Genomic DNA, 12,598 nt, shown 5'->3' on the forward strand with positions numbered 1-12,598 from the left:
CCTCGCACTCCGGGCTGACCGGCCCTGCCTTGCCGTGAGGAGGGGCGGGGAGGGGGTCTCCAGCCGCCCCCCCATCGGCTGGCTCCCTGCTTTTCCCCCCCCCAGGTGAAGTACGCCCTCATCAGCGCCCAGAGGAGCCTGATCTGCCAGGGCGACATCTGCAGGTACCGCGAACAAGGCAGCGACACGGCCAACTACGGGAAGGCACGCAGGTAGGGCCGGGGGCAGTGGGGTGGGGTCCGCAAGGGGCACGGCTGGCCGAGGACGGATCGCTACGCCGTTAAACAAAGCTCGCCTGTAGGCACCTTCGCAGCGCCTAGCGCCCGCACCTGAGCTGCCGCCCCCTCCGCCCTGGCACCGGGGGCTCCGGAGGCAGCGCATTGCAAGAGGTTAATGAGCAGGCCGGAGTCTCTGCCCCGGGCCCACCTCCCAGGCCAGCTGGGCCACCACTGCTTCACTGGCCGGAGTGGGGAAGGAGCCCCCCGTCCTGAGTGGGAGAGACGACGCCCCCCCCGGAGGAGGGTTGAAAGGGCCCCTCTGCACTTAGCAGGGCTGAAAACTGCTGTGGCCAGGCAGGAATGCTGCCCCCTCCCAGCCTGGTCTCGGGTCATTCCCCCCCCCAAAGGGACGTAAAAGTTGTCCGGCCCTGGAATCCGAGAGGGAGGGCTCTCCGTTGCTCTGCCCCCTCCCCCGCCTCCCACCAAGAGGGTGGCATGAACTCCCCCCCAGCCTGGCTTTTTCAGGCTCGCTCACCCCTTAGCCTAGAAGAGCTGGGGGGCATGTGGGGGGGAGGGGAGGGGGAGCGGGGCCTGGGCACCCGCCCCCTTGCCTTGATCCCTGCCAGGAGCCGGGCCTGAGCGGTCGGTGGCAGCCTGGCTTGAGGGGTCCGGGGCTGGAGCTGGCCAGCCTTGGCAAAAGGGGCAGCCGCGCGAGCGCAAGAACTGGCGGAGGCAGGCAAATGCTGGGGCCGCTTCACGCCCCACCCCAGACACCCAGATCCTAACCCTGCTGCCTTAGGGAAGTGCCCACCAGTGGTCAGAGGCGCCTTGGGTGAAAGGCCCCCTGGCTCCTGCTCGGCTTAGCCTGTCTTAGCCTGTCCCTCTCTGGCTCGAGCATTGGCCCATTAGAGCGGCCAGCGGGAGGCAGAGGCCACTGGGAGGGAGGGAGGGAGGGAGGGAGGGAGGGGGCGCCCTGCCAGCGCCTGCGGGGGTGTCTCCCCGGGTCAGGGTCCTCAGGGAAGCCCTCCTGCCCCTGAGGGGTGCCAGCGGGCAGAGCCCAGCCCTCGGGCAGCCTGGGGGAGTGAGGGAAGGAGGGACCCTCCCATGGCGGCCTCCCTCCCCCCCCTGCGCTGAGCTCTCCCAGGGCTCCTGCTCTCCTCTCTCCCCAGCTGGTACCTGAAGGCCCAGCACGTCGCCCCCAAGAACGGCCGCCCGTACAACCAGCTGGCCCTCCTGGCTGTCTACACGGTGAGAGGGGGGCTTTGGCCCGGCTCTGCGCATCCCCGCCTTCCTCCTCCAGCCATGGCGGGGGGGCAGCAGGCTCCCCACAGGTGCCAGGCTGCCTTTGGGTCCCAGGCCATGGCCTGCTGGGGGGGGGGTTCCTCTTCCAACACCTGCAAGGGAGGCTCGGCTGGAGTTGGTGCTGCCACCCTCCTTTCCCTCCAACAGGCGGGGTGGCGGGAGGTGGCTCAGGCCCCGACTCGGGGTACAGGTAGTCCTCGACTTACGACCACAGTTAAGCCCAAAATTTATGTTGGTTAAGCGGGTTTTGCCCCATTTTAAAACAGAATAGCTGGAAGGGACCTTGGAGGTCTTCTAGTCCAGCCCCCTGCTCGATCGGGAGAACCTCTCCCGTCTCAGACGAGGGGCTCTTATGACTCTTCTTCCCACTTCTTGTTAAGTGAATCGCTGCCGTTGGTGAATTAGTCCTACGGTTGTTAAGTGAATTCGGCTTCCCCCCGCTGACTTTGCTGGTCAGAAGGTCGCAAAAGGGGATGGTGTGACACCCCCGGACGCTGCGACCGGCACATATATGAACCACTTGTCAGGGATCTGAGTGTTAATCACATGACCGGGGCGGGGGGAGAAGCTGCAACGGTCGTAAGTGTGAGAAACGGTCACAAGTCCCTTTTTTCAGTGGTGCTGTAACTTCAAGTGGTCGCTAAACAAACCATCGTAAGTTGAGGACCGCCTCTGCTCGACCGTCGTCCCATGGCTGCGTCGGGGGGGAGCTGTGTCCGGCTGCCCCCCTCTGACGCCCTCCGCCCGTCTCTCTCTGCCCCCGCAGAGGAGGAAGCTGGACGCCGTCTACTACTACATGCGCAGCCTGGCCGCCAGCAACCCCATCCTGACAGCCAAGGAGAGCCTGACCAGCCTCTTTGAGGAGACCAAGCGCAAGGTGGGTAAGCGGGGCAGCCGGCCCGGCCCGCCCGGGCCCCCCATGCGCTCCTCACGGCCCTCTCCCCCCTCCCCCGCAGGCAGAGCAGCTGGAGCAGAAGAGCCCCCGGGGGGGCGAGGGCAGCCAGCGAAGCAGGAAGGCGGCCTTCCGGCCCTCCGGCGACGACGATGCCACCCGCCTGGAGCTCTGGATCCACCCCTCCCACCCGCGCTCCGGCCAGGGCCACGAGTCCAGCCGGGACTCCGGGCAGGACGGCGGCCTGGGCAGCCTCAGCCCCAGCGAGGTGAGCCCCGCAGGGGTGTGGCGCCCTAGGCGGCCACAAGGGGGCGCTGCTCGGCTTGCTATGGGGGAAGCCCAGGCTTTGGGTTGGGGCAGTGGGCGGGTAGAAGGTGGGGGGGGGTCTTCCTTGCCAGCCCTGCACTGGTCCCGGGTGCCAGGCCCTGCCCCTCCCGTGCCAAGAGTTGGCCTTCCTGCCTTTGGCTGGGGAGGGGTGCTTTGGGCTGCAGGGCCGTGTGTGTGTGTGTGTGTGTGTGTGTGTGTGTGTGTGTGTGTGTGTGTGTGTGTGTGAATACTTGGGAAAACGCAAGAATTGAAATCCACAGCCTTTCCTGAAAATAGGTTTGACAACAGTTGTGACATCCCAAAAGTTTCAAGCAGGGCTGAACAAGCTTGGCCACTGGAAGACCTGCGGACTTTGACTCCCAGGATTCCCCGGGCGGCTTCCCCCGTCCACAGGCCTCGGAGTGGCCACGCTTGGACGTCCCTGCTGAAAAAGCTTAATTTGCATCTTTAAAAAACCCACCTTTTGGGGGGGGGGCAGCGACATCCCTCAAAATTGCACACAAGAGCGCCCCACTTCCAGGATAGGCTGAGAAACTTGGGTGGGCCCGGCCCTTTGTGGTTTAGTCAACAAACCGTGGTTAATGAGGACCCGTCCGTGCATCTCCCAGGTTTGCTGCTCTCCTCTTTGCTGAGTTGGGGTGTTGCAAGTAATCTCCCTCCCTTTCCTCCCCCCCCCCCGAGACTCAAGCCGAAGAGGAAGCATTTCGGCTGCAGTCGGGCTTCTCTGCACGTGGGGCTGATTCTTTGCCAAGATGGGGGGGGCTCTGAGCTAGGGGGGCAGCCCAGACACCCCTGGGTGTCCCCGGAAACCCTGCCTGGCCCAGAGGTGGCTCTCCCCCCCCCCCCCCCCCCCGCCCGGAGCAGCTGCGTGCCAGATCCCCTGGGAACCGACTTGACCTGGGTCACCAAAACCGCCCCGTAGCTTTATTTTGACTTGTGTTGTTTCGTTTCCAGCTGTGAGGCTCTGAAAGGAGGAAGCCGCGGGTGCCAGGCTGCGAGGGGGGGGTTGGAGGCAGAAACCACATGCCCGCCCCCCCCCCCCCCCGGCTGGGGACGTGACACACGGCATGCAATGCCCTGCTGGAGCCCTGGCTGGGAACGGAAGAGCTGTCAGGGAGGTTTCCCCCCCCCCCGCAGGCCTGAGTCCCTTCTGCAACCCCCCCCCAGCAAAACTCCCAGCCTCTTGGAAGCCCCCCCTCCTACCTCCGTGTGACCTTTCGCTATCACCCACAAGGCCGGGTGAAGCTCCCACGGAGGGTTTCCAGGCATGGCAAGGAAGGCTTGTCACTGTTTGAGCGGGGGGGGGTGGGGGGGGTTAATGCTTGGGGCAAGGCCCATCCAGAGCCAGTTCATTTTCCGGGGGAGATCACAGGGCAGCCTTGCCCAGAAGTCTCTCCCTTCCCCCCCCCTCTACACAGGAGGGGCCCCAAATTACACCTGCCTGCCCTTTCATGAGGACTAGAAGCTTTCCCTGGCCTCCTCCTGACCCCTGACGGCACTCACTCATGATTTTACGTGGTCTGGGAGTTTCCCCTTTCAAAGTGATTCAGCCTCTCAGCTGCCAGCATGGGGGCAGCCGGGCTCTGGTCTCGTGCTGGGGGCCACCCGGTTCCCACCTTCCCGTTCCCCCCCCCCTTCTGCTTGTGGAGGTTGCCTTTCGTGGCCCCGTCTGGCTGCCAGGGCTGCTTTCAGCTCCCCGGAGGAGCCGTCTTAGCCTTGGGCCGGCCTCCCCCTGCCCCCCCCTCCAGAGCAGCCACCTCCTGGGGCTCCAGCACTCAGGCCCCTGCCTGGCCCTCCTGCAGCCCCTCCCCAGGGACACCGCAGCATCGTTGGGGGCGACCAGACGGCCTTTCCCGCCCTGGGGCCGCCTCTGGCCACGCAGACTTCAAGTCCCAGAATCCTCCACTGGCTCCAGACTAGCTGGGGAATGGTGGGAGCTGCCATTCACACGTGCAACGGTGCCCACGATGGGGAGTGGGTGCAAGGTGAGGCTTCCGGCCTCTCCCTGCCCGCCTGCTCCTTCGCTCCTGCTCTTGGTGGCTTTTGGGGGGGGCTCTCTGCCCCTGGGGACCCCCTTGGCTTCTGCCTAGGAGGGCTTCCCCGGAGGGTCTCCCGAGGGCCGGATCTGGCCGGCTGCAGGTCGGGCCCCTCTTTTGTGGCCGCTGTTTCTGCCGGCGGCTGCTCCTCCGCCTTCCCCGAGGGGGACCCCAGTTTATTTGGGGGGCCTCCCATGGATCCGGCGTAGCCCTGCCTTCCCCGGAGCAGAGGCTGCGGGGGGGGGGGGAATCTTCCGCATGAGGTCACGGCAAGGGCAGCGGGGGAAGGGCCCAGGCGTGCACGGGGGGGGGGAGCTCTGCAGGGCTCGGAGGAGCCGGGCTGTGGCAGCCGGCTTTGCAAAAGCGCCCGTGGGCTGGTGCCGCTTCCTCTTGTGGGCAGCGAGGCCCGGAGGTTCCCAGCGCCGGCCTGGCAGGTGAGTCACGCAAAGGCTGAGTCATCCGCAGAGCGGCTCCGGGGTCAGGAGGAGAGAGCGGCTACAGCCTGGATTTTTTCTCTCGGGCTGTTGTGCTCTGAAGGTGCACCTCCCTCACACACACACACACCCCTGCAGGGTAGGCTACTGCTAAGCTTGTAAGCCGCCCTGAGTCTTCGGAGAAGGGTGGGATATAAATGGAATAAAAATAAAAATAAATAAATAAATGTGAGCTGCTGCCTTCCCAGGCCTAGTCTGCAGGAGCGGGGGCTGAGGGGAACTGGGCCAGGCCTCGCCCCGGGGACACCCCCCCCCCGGGCTCAGCACCCCTCCGTGCAGGTTGTCCTCTGCCTCCCGAGATGTTTGGGAAATGCAGCTTTCCCGACAGGCGGCCGGACCCGCTCGGTGCTTTTCTTTGGAAGCCTTTCGCTTCTCATCCAAGAAGCTTCTTCACTTCTGAAGTCCTGAAGAACCGAAGAAGCTTCTTGGATGGGAAGGGAAACGTTTTCAAAGATAAGAAAAAAGTCCAGCTGCCTTTGGGGAAAAAGCATCTTCGGGGCAACCGTGAGGCCCGGAGCTGGAGAATCTCCACAGGCCTTCAGTGACGTAGCCGGTCTCGGGAAGTGAGGCCAGTTTCTGGGGCCGGCCCACAGGGGGGACCGGGCAGATCGGCAGCGGAACCAGCAGCACCTGGATCCTGCTTCTGATCCACAACCCCCCCCTAAGGAGGACCCCATTGTCTGAGGATCGGACGGGGAGGCCCGGCTCAGCGAAGGGTTAGGGTTAGCAAAGCAGGGGGAGGAGGGGTTCGTCCTGAGGATGCCTGCTTGAGGTTTGCTGGGTCTCCTACTTGAGCAGGGGCTGGACCTGGGGCCTTCGACGTGGCCAGCGTGGCGTGGCCAACTTGCTATGGCCAAATCATTGGGGAACAACTGGCAGCAGGACAAGAGTTACGCTGACATCAATGGAACGGAACAGAATAGAAAAAAAAATTGAGCCGGAAGGGACCTTGGAGGTCTTCTAGTCCAGCCCCCTGCTGAAGCAGGAGGACCTATGCCATCTCAGACAAGGGACCGTCCAGCCTCTTCTTAAAAACGTCCACGGATGGAGCACCCACGATTTCTGGTGGCAACTTCTGTTCCACTGTCCTCGCTGTCAGGAACTTTCTCCTTAACTCCAGGTTGCTCCTCTCCTTTCCAAGCCTTGTTGGTGGAACAGAATCATTAAAGAAAGGACGTAAAAAGAAGGGACAGAATGAAATGGGAATGACAAAAGTTCAAATAATTTTTTAAAACTATTTTATTAAGCACTTAAATTGCAACGCTGCACTTTGTACTGCGGCGAGTTGTCCCATTCGGTTGGACTAGGAAGACCTCAAAGCTCCCCTTCCAGATCCGTTATTCCGGTGCCAGCCGCCTCCTGGCAGGTTGACATCCCTACAGTGGCAGCCCAGGAGGCGGGCACTGCCCTGGCAGAGCAGAAGGCCCGCCGTCCCTGCTTGCATAGCATCACACAGACACACACACAGACACACACACACATAGACACGAGGAGGAATCTGGGCTTGTGTCCAGGAGCAGTTGCAAAGCCCCCGGCTGCCAGCAGGGGGGGCCCTGGCACCGCCGCCCTCCCCTGCAGCTGTCTGGCAGGGGCCCTCTGAAGGCCGGGAGGGAGGCTGGAGGCCAGGGCACGGCCGCCCGGTTCCCATCTGCCGTACCACCCCCTTGGCCCTGGCCAGGTTCTCCGGCCACTCGGGACTCTGCGCGTTCGCAGGAAGAGGGAGCGGGCCTGGATTCTTTTCTCATCTTCTTCATCATCATCATCATCATCGCATTCTCTCCCCCCCCCCCGCTTTTTCCTCTCTCTCTCTCTCTCTCTCTCTCTCTCTCTCTCTCTCTCTCTCCCTCTCTCTCTTTTTCCCATACAGCTGAACAAAAGGTTCGTCCTCCGTTTTCTCCAGGCTCATGGGAAGCTGTTTACCAGGATTGGGTAAGGCTGCAGGATGTTTGTTTTGTTTCGCCTCCATTACGAGCCCTTCTGGAATCCAGTCCCGGGAGCAGCTGGGCTGGTGTTTGGAACGGAGGGCACAGGGTGGGATGCGAACGACCTGGCCTCTTCCTCCTCCTCCTCCTCCTCCTCCTCCTCCGCTGCGGGGTCTGGGGGGAGAGGAGGGGCGGGCTCGGCGCTCTGCCTGGGGGATGCTGGCAGCAGCTTCTCCACCACCGGCTCAGAGCAAAACCCCTCTTGTATAACAGGGCTGGAAGGGACCTTGGAGGTCTTCTAGTCCAACCCCCTGCTCAAGTGGGAGACCCTATGCCCAGGGTGTCCGACCTTGGAACTTTAAGACTTGTGGACTTCAAGTCCCAGAATTCCCCAGCCAGCCTGGGGAATTCTGGGACTTGAAGTCCACAGGTCTTCAAGTCCACCAGGTTGGACACTCGTTCTCTATGCCATTGGGGACAAATGGCTGTCCAGTCTCTTCCTGGGAACCTCCAGTGTTGGAGCCCCCCACAACCTCTGGAGGGAAAGCATCGCATTGATTCATTGCTGGAACAGCTTCCCTCCAGAGGTTGTGGGGGCTCCAGCACTGGAGGTTTTCAGGAAGAGGCTGGACCTCCATTTTCCTGCTTGGGCAGCGGTCAGTTTCCAGGCACGCAGAAGGGCTCTCCTGAGCCCCCTCTGGCACTCTCTCAGCAGCGTGGCCTCCCTGCGTGGGGGTCCCAAGCCAGGGAGACGGCAAGTGCCCCACTTTCTCCCCTCCCAGTGGAATTGTGGGCATGGTGGGAACTGCTGGCAGCCCCCTGCTGCTTGGTGCTGGGCCTGGGCTGCTCCTGAGCCTGCCGCCCTTCAGCACCTCAGCCTCGTGGCCCCCTGGGTTCCCCATTGCCCATCCCTTTTGTGTGGGGAGCTGGTCAGGAGATCCTCAACCCACGGTGCCCCCCCTCCCCGGGGTTTCTGTGAAGCTCACAGGTGTAGAAAGGGGGAGAGCCCCTGTGCCTCGGTTGCTCCTCGGGGACTGAAGTCCAGACAGTGGACCTCGCCATCTGGCAACCGCTGGCAGCCCATCCCTCTGTGCCATCTCTCTCCTCCCTCCCTCCTCCCTCTCTCTTTCCTCCCCCTCTCTCCCCTCTCTCTCTCCTCCTTCTCCTCCCTCTCTCTCCTCCCTCTCCTCTCTCCTCCCTCTCTTCTCTCCTCTCTTTCTCCCTCTCCCCTCTCCCTCTCTCTCCTCTCCTCTCTTTCTCCCTCTCCTCCCTCTCTCTCTCCTCTCTTTCCTCCCTCTCTCTCTCCTCTCTCCCTCTCTCCTCCCTCTCCTCTCTCCTCCCTCTCCTCTCCTCCCTCTTCCCTCTCTCTCCTCCCTCTCCTCTCTCCTCCCTTTCTCCCTCTCCCCTCTCCCTCTCTCCCTCTCCTCTCCTCCCTTTCTTTCCTCCCTCTCTCCTCTCCTCCCTCTCCTCTCTCCTCCCTCTCCTCTCTCCTCCCTCTCCTCTCCTCCCTCTCCTCTCTTCTCCCTTTCTCTCCTCCCTCTCTCCTCCCTCTCCTCCCTCCCTCTCCTCCGTCTCTCCTCTTTCCACCCTCTCCTCCCTCTCTCCTCTCTCCCTCTCTCCTCCCTCTCCTCTCCTCCCTCTCTCTCCTCCCCCTCCTCTCTCCTCTCTTTCCACCCTCTCCTCCCTCTCTCTCTCCTCTCTCCCTCTCTCCTCTCCTTCCCTCTCCTCTCTCCCTCTCTCTCTCTCCACCTTTTTGGGGGCCACTTTTGCCATGCGCTGCATAAATCGGTCCGTCCTCTCCCCAGTCTGTGGCTCCCCCATTCAGCTCCGAAAGCCCTTCCCACCTTCTTCTCCCTCTGTGCCTGGTTTTCTTTATTTTTTATTTCGGTTCACTGCACAGTCAGCCAGATGTTCTGGCTGGCTTCGGCCTTTCTGTCCACCTCCGGAGTCCTTCCCAAGGACCCGGGATGGGCAGATGGGCAGATGGTTTGATGGGGTCAGAGGTCACTTTGGAGGATGTCAGCTCTCTCGTGTAAAGCTGCAGCCTTTTGCAATCGAGTGACTTTATTATTGTTGTTTATTAAATTTGCTTCCCACCCCCCCACCCCATCTCCTCAATGAAAGGTGACTCCGGGCAGCTTACAAGGTCAAAATAAAATTGTAACTATACGTACCAGCGTATAAAAGCACAGTGAAAATTCAGATTCTAACTAAAAGTAGAAGATGTGGGAGGAAGGGAGCAGATGTGCCTCAATCTCCTCTGCTTGAGCCCCTCCCCCCTCCCTGTGGATTGCCCTTGTCCGCATGATTTGCGGCACCACGATCTCCTCCTCGTTCAAGTCCACCCGGCTCTAAACTTGGTTTCCCCGGAAATAAAATGTAAACACACGACTGCCGCAACAACAGCAGCTTCCTGATCGCTCTCAAAGGGCCCTGGCTTTTTTTTCAAAACCAGCGCAATTCCTGGAAAAGTCCGACGTTCAGCCCGATTCCCAAGACCCCCAACGCCGCCTGGCCGGACCCCCTTTCGTGTGTGGCTGGACGTGGGGGCTTCTCACCCTGGACCCCACTGGCTGCTCCAGGCGATTCCTTCTCGATTGTGATCCCGAGCAAGCTCGGCTGTCTCCCCGGTCAGCCCCAGCTTCGAATGCCGGGCCTCTGCTTTGGAGAGCCCGCCCCCCCCGGCTGCCCCCTTCCTCTGCTCCCTGCCTCTGACCCCCCACTTTCCCCCCCCCCCAACACCTTTCTCCTCCCCTCTCTCCTGGCTCCTTTGCTCCGCGGTGGGCCGTCACCGGGAGGGTCCGAGGGTCCGAGGCGTGTGGCTGGCTGGAGGGTCCCTCTTGACCTCTCAAAAGGACCTCTTCAGGGAAGGCCCTCCCCCCCCCCCCCGTTTCCACAGCACAGCGCACCCGTCTCCATCTTGGATTGTGGTTTCCTCGCCTTCTTCTCAGCTGGGGTGTCAAGCTGACGAAGCTGACATAAGCCGGGCTGCCCTCCCTCCCTCCTTCTTCGCTCCCTTTTTCAAAACTGAAGCTACACTGGTATTTTCCAGTCCTCTGGAACAGATGTCTTGGCCTTAAAAAGAAGTTTATTTTTGTCAGAGGACGGGGAGGGCTTAGAGCTTCAGGTGAAGGCCATCTGGGCCCGGCCCTTCGCTCAGACGGGATGGCGGTCTCAGCGGCTCGTCCCCACCGCTTTTCTTCCCTTCCAATCTGGCCCGGCTCCTACCAAGAGCTGGTGATGCCACGGGCGGCTGTATTACAGGCAGGCCTTGGCTTACAGCCCTTCCCTTAGTGACCGTTCAAAGTTACGACGGCACTGAAAAAGTGGTATCACCATTTTTTTCACACTTAAGGCCGCCGCAGCATCCACGGGGACGTGCGATTAAAATTGGGTCGACACCCGTCTTGTATTTACGACGGTTGCAGGCGCGCGACCCCCTTTTGAGGCTTTCTGACCAGCAAGGTCAGCGGGGGAAAACCAGATTCGCTTAACGGCCGTGTGACTGGCTTAACAGCAGCAGCAGTTCGCTTAACGGCCGTGGCATGGAAGGTCGTCAAATGGGGCAAACCCCACTTCACAACCGCCTCGCTTAGCCACAGAATTGTAGGGCTCTGTTGTGCTCGTAAGCTGAGGAATCCTTGTACCGTTCATGTTTTAAACGTAGAAATAAGTAAGCCGCACCAGAAGACGGTCGGGGTCTTCAGTGCCCACCGCCCTCTTGGGGCCGGTTGGGGCGTGGGGGATCAAGGACTCCGGTGTGGAGGGCAGCTAGGATGGCAAAGCCCTAGCCTGCCAGGCCCCACGGAGTCCCGGTGCCACCCAGAAGCGCCACCCCCCCCCCAGTCCAGGCTGCTGCCCGGAGCAGAGAGCTGGTCGCCCTGCACCACACTGGGGGGGGAGCGAGGCTGGCACGGCTGCCTCCGCCACCCCTTCTCCTCCTCGCAGCGGCCCCCGGAAGGAAAAGGGCAGAGGTGACTGTCCGGCCGGTGGGGGGTGAGGGGCAGGCTGTGCTTAAATTCTGCCTGGCTGGTCCCCTCAGTCAGTGGCTGCAGGTTTACCTCACCCCAGAGGGGCCCGAGCCTGCAGGCAGGGCTTGAGGTGGGCCCCAGGCCTGGCGAGAAGGGGAAGGGGCTCAGGCAGCCCAGGAGAGCAGCAAGAGGCCAGCCCCCTCCTCACCTTACTAGGAACCTCTCGGCTTCTCTCTGGACTGGGCTGGGAAACCGCCCACCCCACACGCACCTTGCTTTAGATGAGGCCAGGCTAGCTGGCCTCTGGAGGGCCCTGGAGTCTCCCTCTGCCTACCTCTCGCTCATCCTGCCTTTCTGCCCTCCTTCAGGATGGAGTCCTTCCCGCCTGTCGCAGCGGAAGTCCTGACCGCCTTCCGGGCCCTGCTGGAGCACAGCCCCCCACCCGTCGGGAGCAGCCGGCTCCTGCAGCTCATGGCCATCAACATGTTTGCCGTGCACAACTCGCAGCCCAAAGGTAGGGGCCGGCCAGAGCCTTTTCACCTGCGGGGCGGGGGGGGGGAGGGTGGGCGGCATTCTAGAAGATGCCCCCCCCCCGTGCTAGCCTGTTGGGGTCCCCTCGGTGCCCGTTCCTTCTTGCCTGCAAAATGGCTGCCAAGGTGGACGAGACCAGCCTGAAATGGTTCCAGAAGTTGGGTAGCAGCCTTCCAGTATTTGAGGGGCTGCCCCAAAGAAGGGGGGGGTCAAGCAATTCTCCAAAGCACCAGAGGGCAGGAGCAGAGGCAACGGGGGGGGGGGGAACTAGCCACGGAGAGAAGCCAACTGGAATTAAGGAGAAGGTTCCTGACAAGTGAAAACAATTAACCAGGGGAAGGGAAATTGCCTCCATCGCTGGAGGCTCTCTAAGAAGAGATTGGACAGCCATTTTGCCCAGAATGGGATAGGGTCTCCTGCTTGAGCAGGGGGCTGGACTAGATCACCTCCGAGGTCCCTTCCCACTCCCTGTGGGCAGCAGCAGATCCTTTCATCCTGGGAGGCAGGTGACCAGGCTCCTCTGCGGGAGACCCCCCAGGCTCCCCTGCCTTGTCAGGGCCCCCTGCTAGAGGTTGGGGGGGTCCTCAGGCTCCTCCTGCAGCAGCCTCTTGCCTTGGTGGGCAGCTGCCCCAAGGAGGGGGTTCCGGGGGGGCCCTTGCGAGTCCCCACGGAGTGGCAGACAGCCCTGAAACCCCCCTCCCCCCTCCCGGAGAGAGGCGAGAGCAGCCTGGTGAAATCTGGGCAGGGGGATCGTTGGCCTGCCGAGGGGGAGGGGGGGTCCCTGTCTTCCGACCACAAATGCGTGGAGAATGTTCCTTTGGGGGGGATGATTTGGGGGGAAGTGGGGCGTCTCGTTCTGGTGTGTGAGCGCAATAATTGAAGCCGTGCTGCTGCGGCAGGGCATC

The 12,598-nt window shown here is 62.1% G+C and overlaps 1 protein-coding gene across 5 annotated transcripts in view; it reads left to right on the top strand.

Moving 5' to 3' along the window:
• Positions 1-12,598, top strand: part of SMG6 (SMG6 nonsense mediated mRNA decay factor) — a 67,591-nt gene that overhangs the window by 15,287 nt on the left and 39,706 nt on the right. For 4 of the 5 annotated variants that reach the window (XR_014024663.1, XR_014024664.1, XM_081314207.1 and 1 more), the window contains exons 5-10: positions 106-212; positions 1,388-1,466; positions 2,287-2,397; positions 2,477-2,680; positions 7,137-7,198; positions 11,531-11,676. Coding sequence is in view for 3 of the 5 variants with exons in the window: in XM_081314207.1 (XP_081170333.1) it covers positions 106-212; positions 1,388-1,466; positions 2,287-2,397; positions 2,477-2,680; positions 7,137-7,198; positions 11,531-11,676 (709 nt within the window). In the remaining 2 variants the exon portion in view is untranslated. The remainder of the gene's footprint in view (positions 1-105; positions 213-1,387; positions 1,467-2,286; positions 2,398-2,476; positions 2,681-7,136; positions 7,199-11,530; positions 11,677-12,598) is intronic. The other variant, XM_081314208.1, reaches the window with a different exon arrangement.

The sequence above is a fragment of the Vipera berus genome (assembly GCF_964194415.1).
Source record: "Vipera berus genome assembly, chromosome: 1".
Classification (NCBI taxonomy): Eukaryota; Metazoa; Chordata; class Lepidosauria; order Squamata; family Viperidae; genus Vipera; species Vipera berus.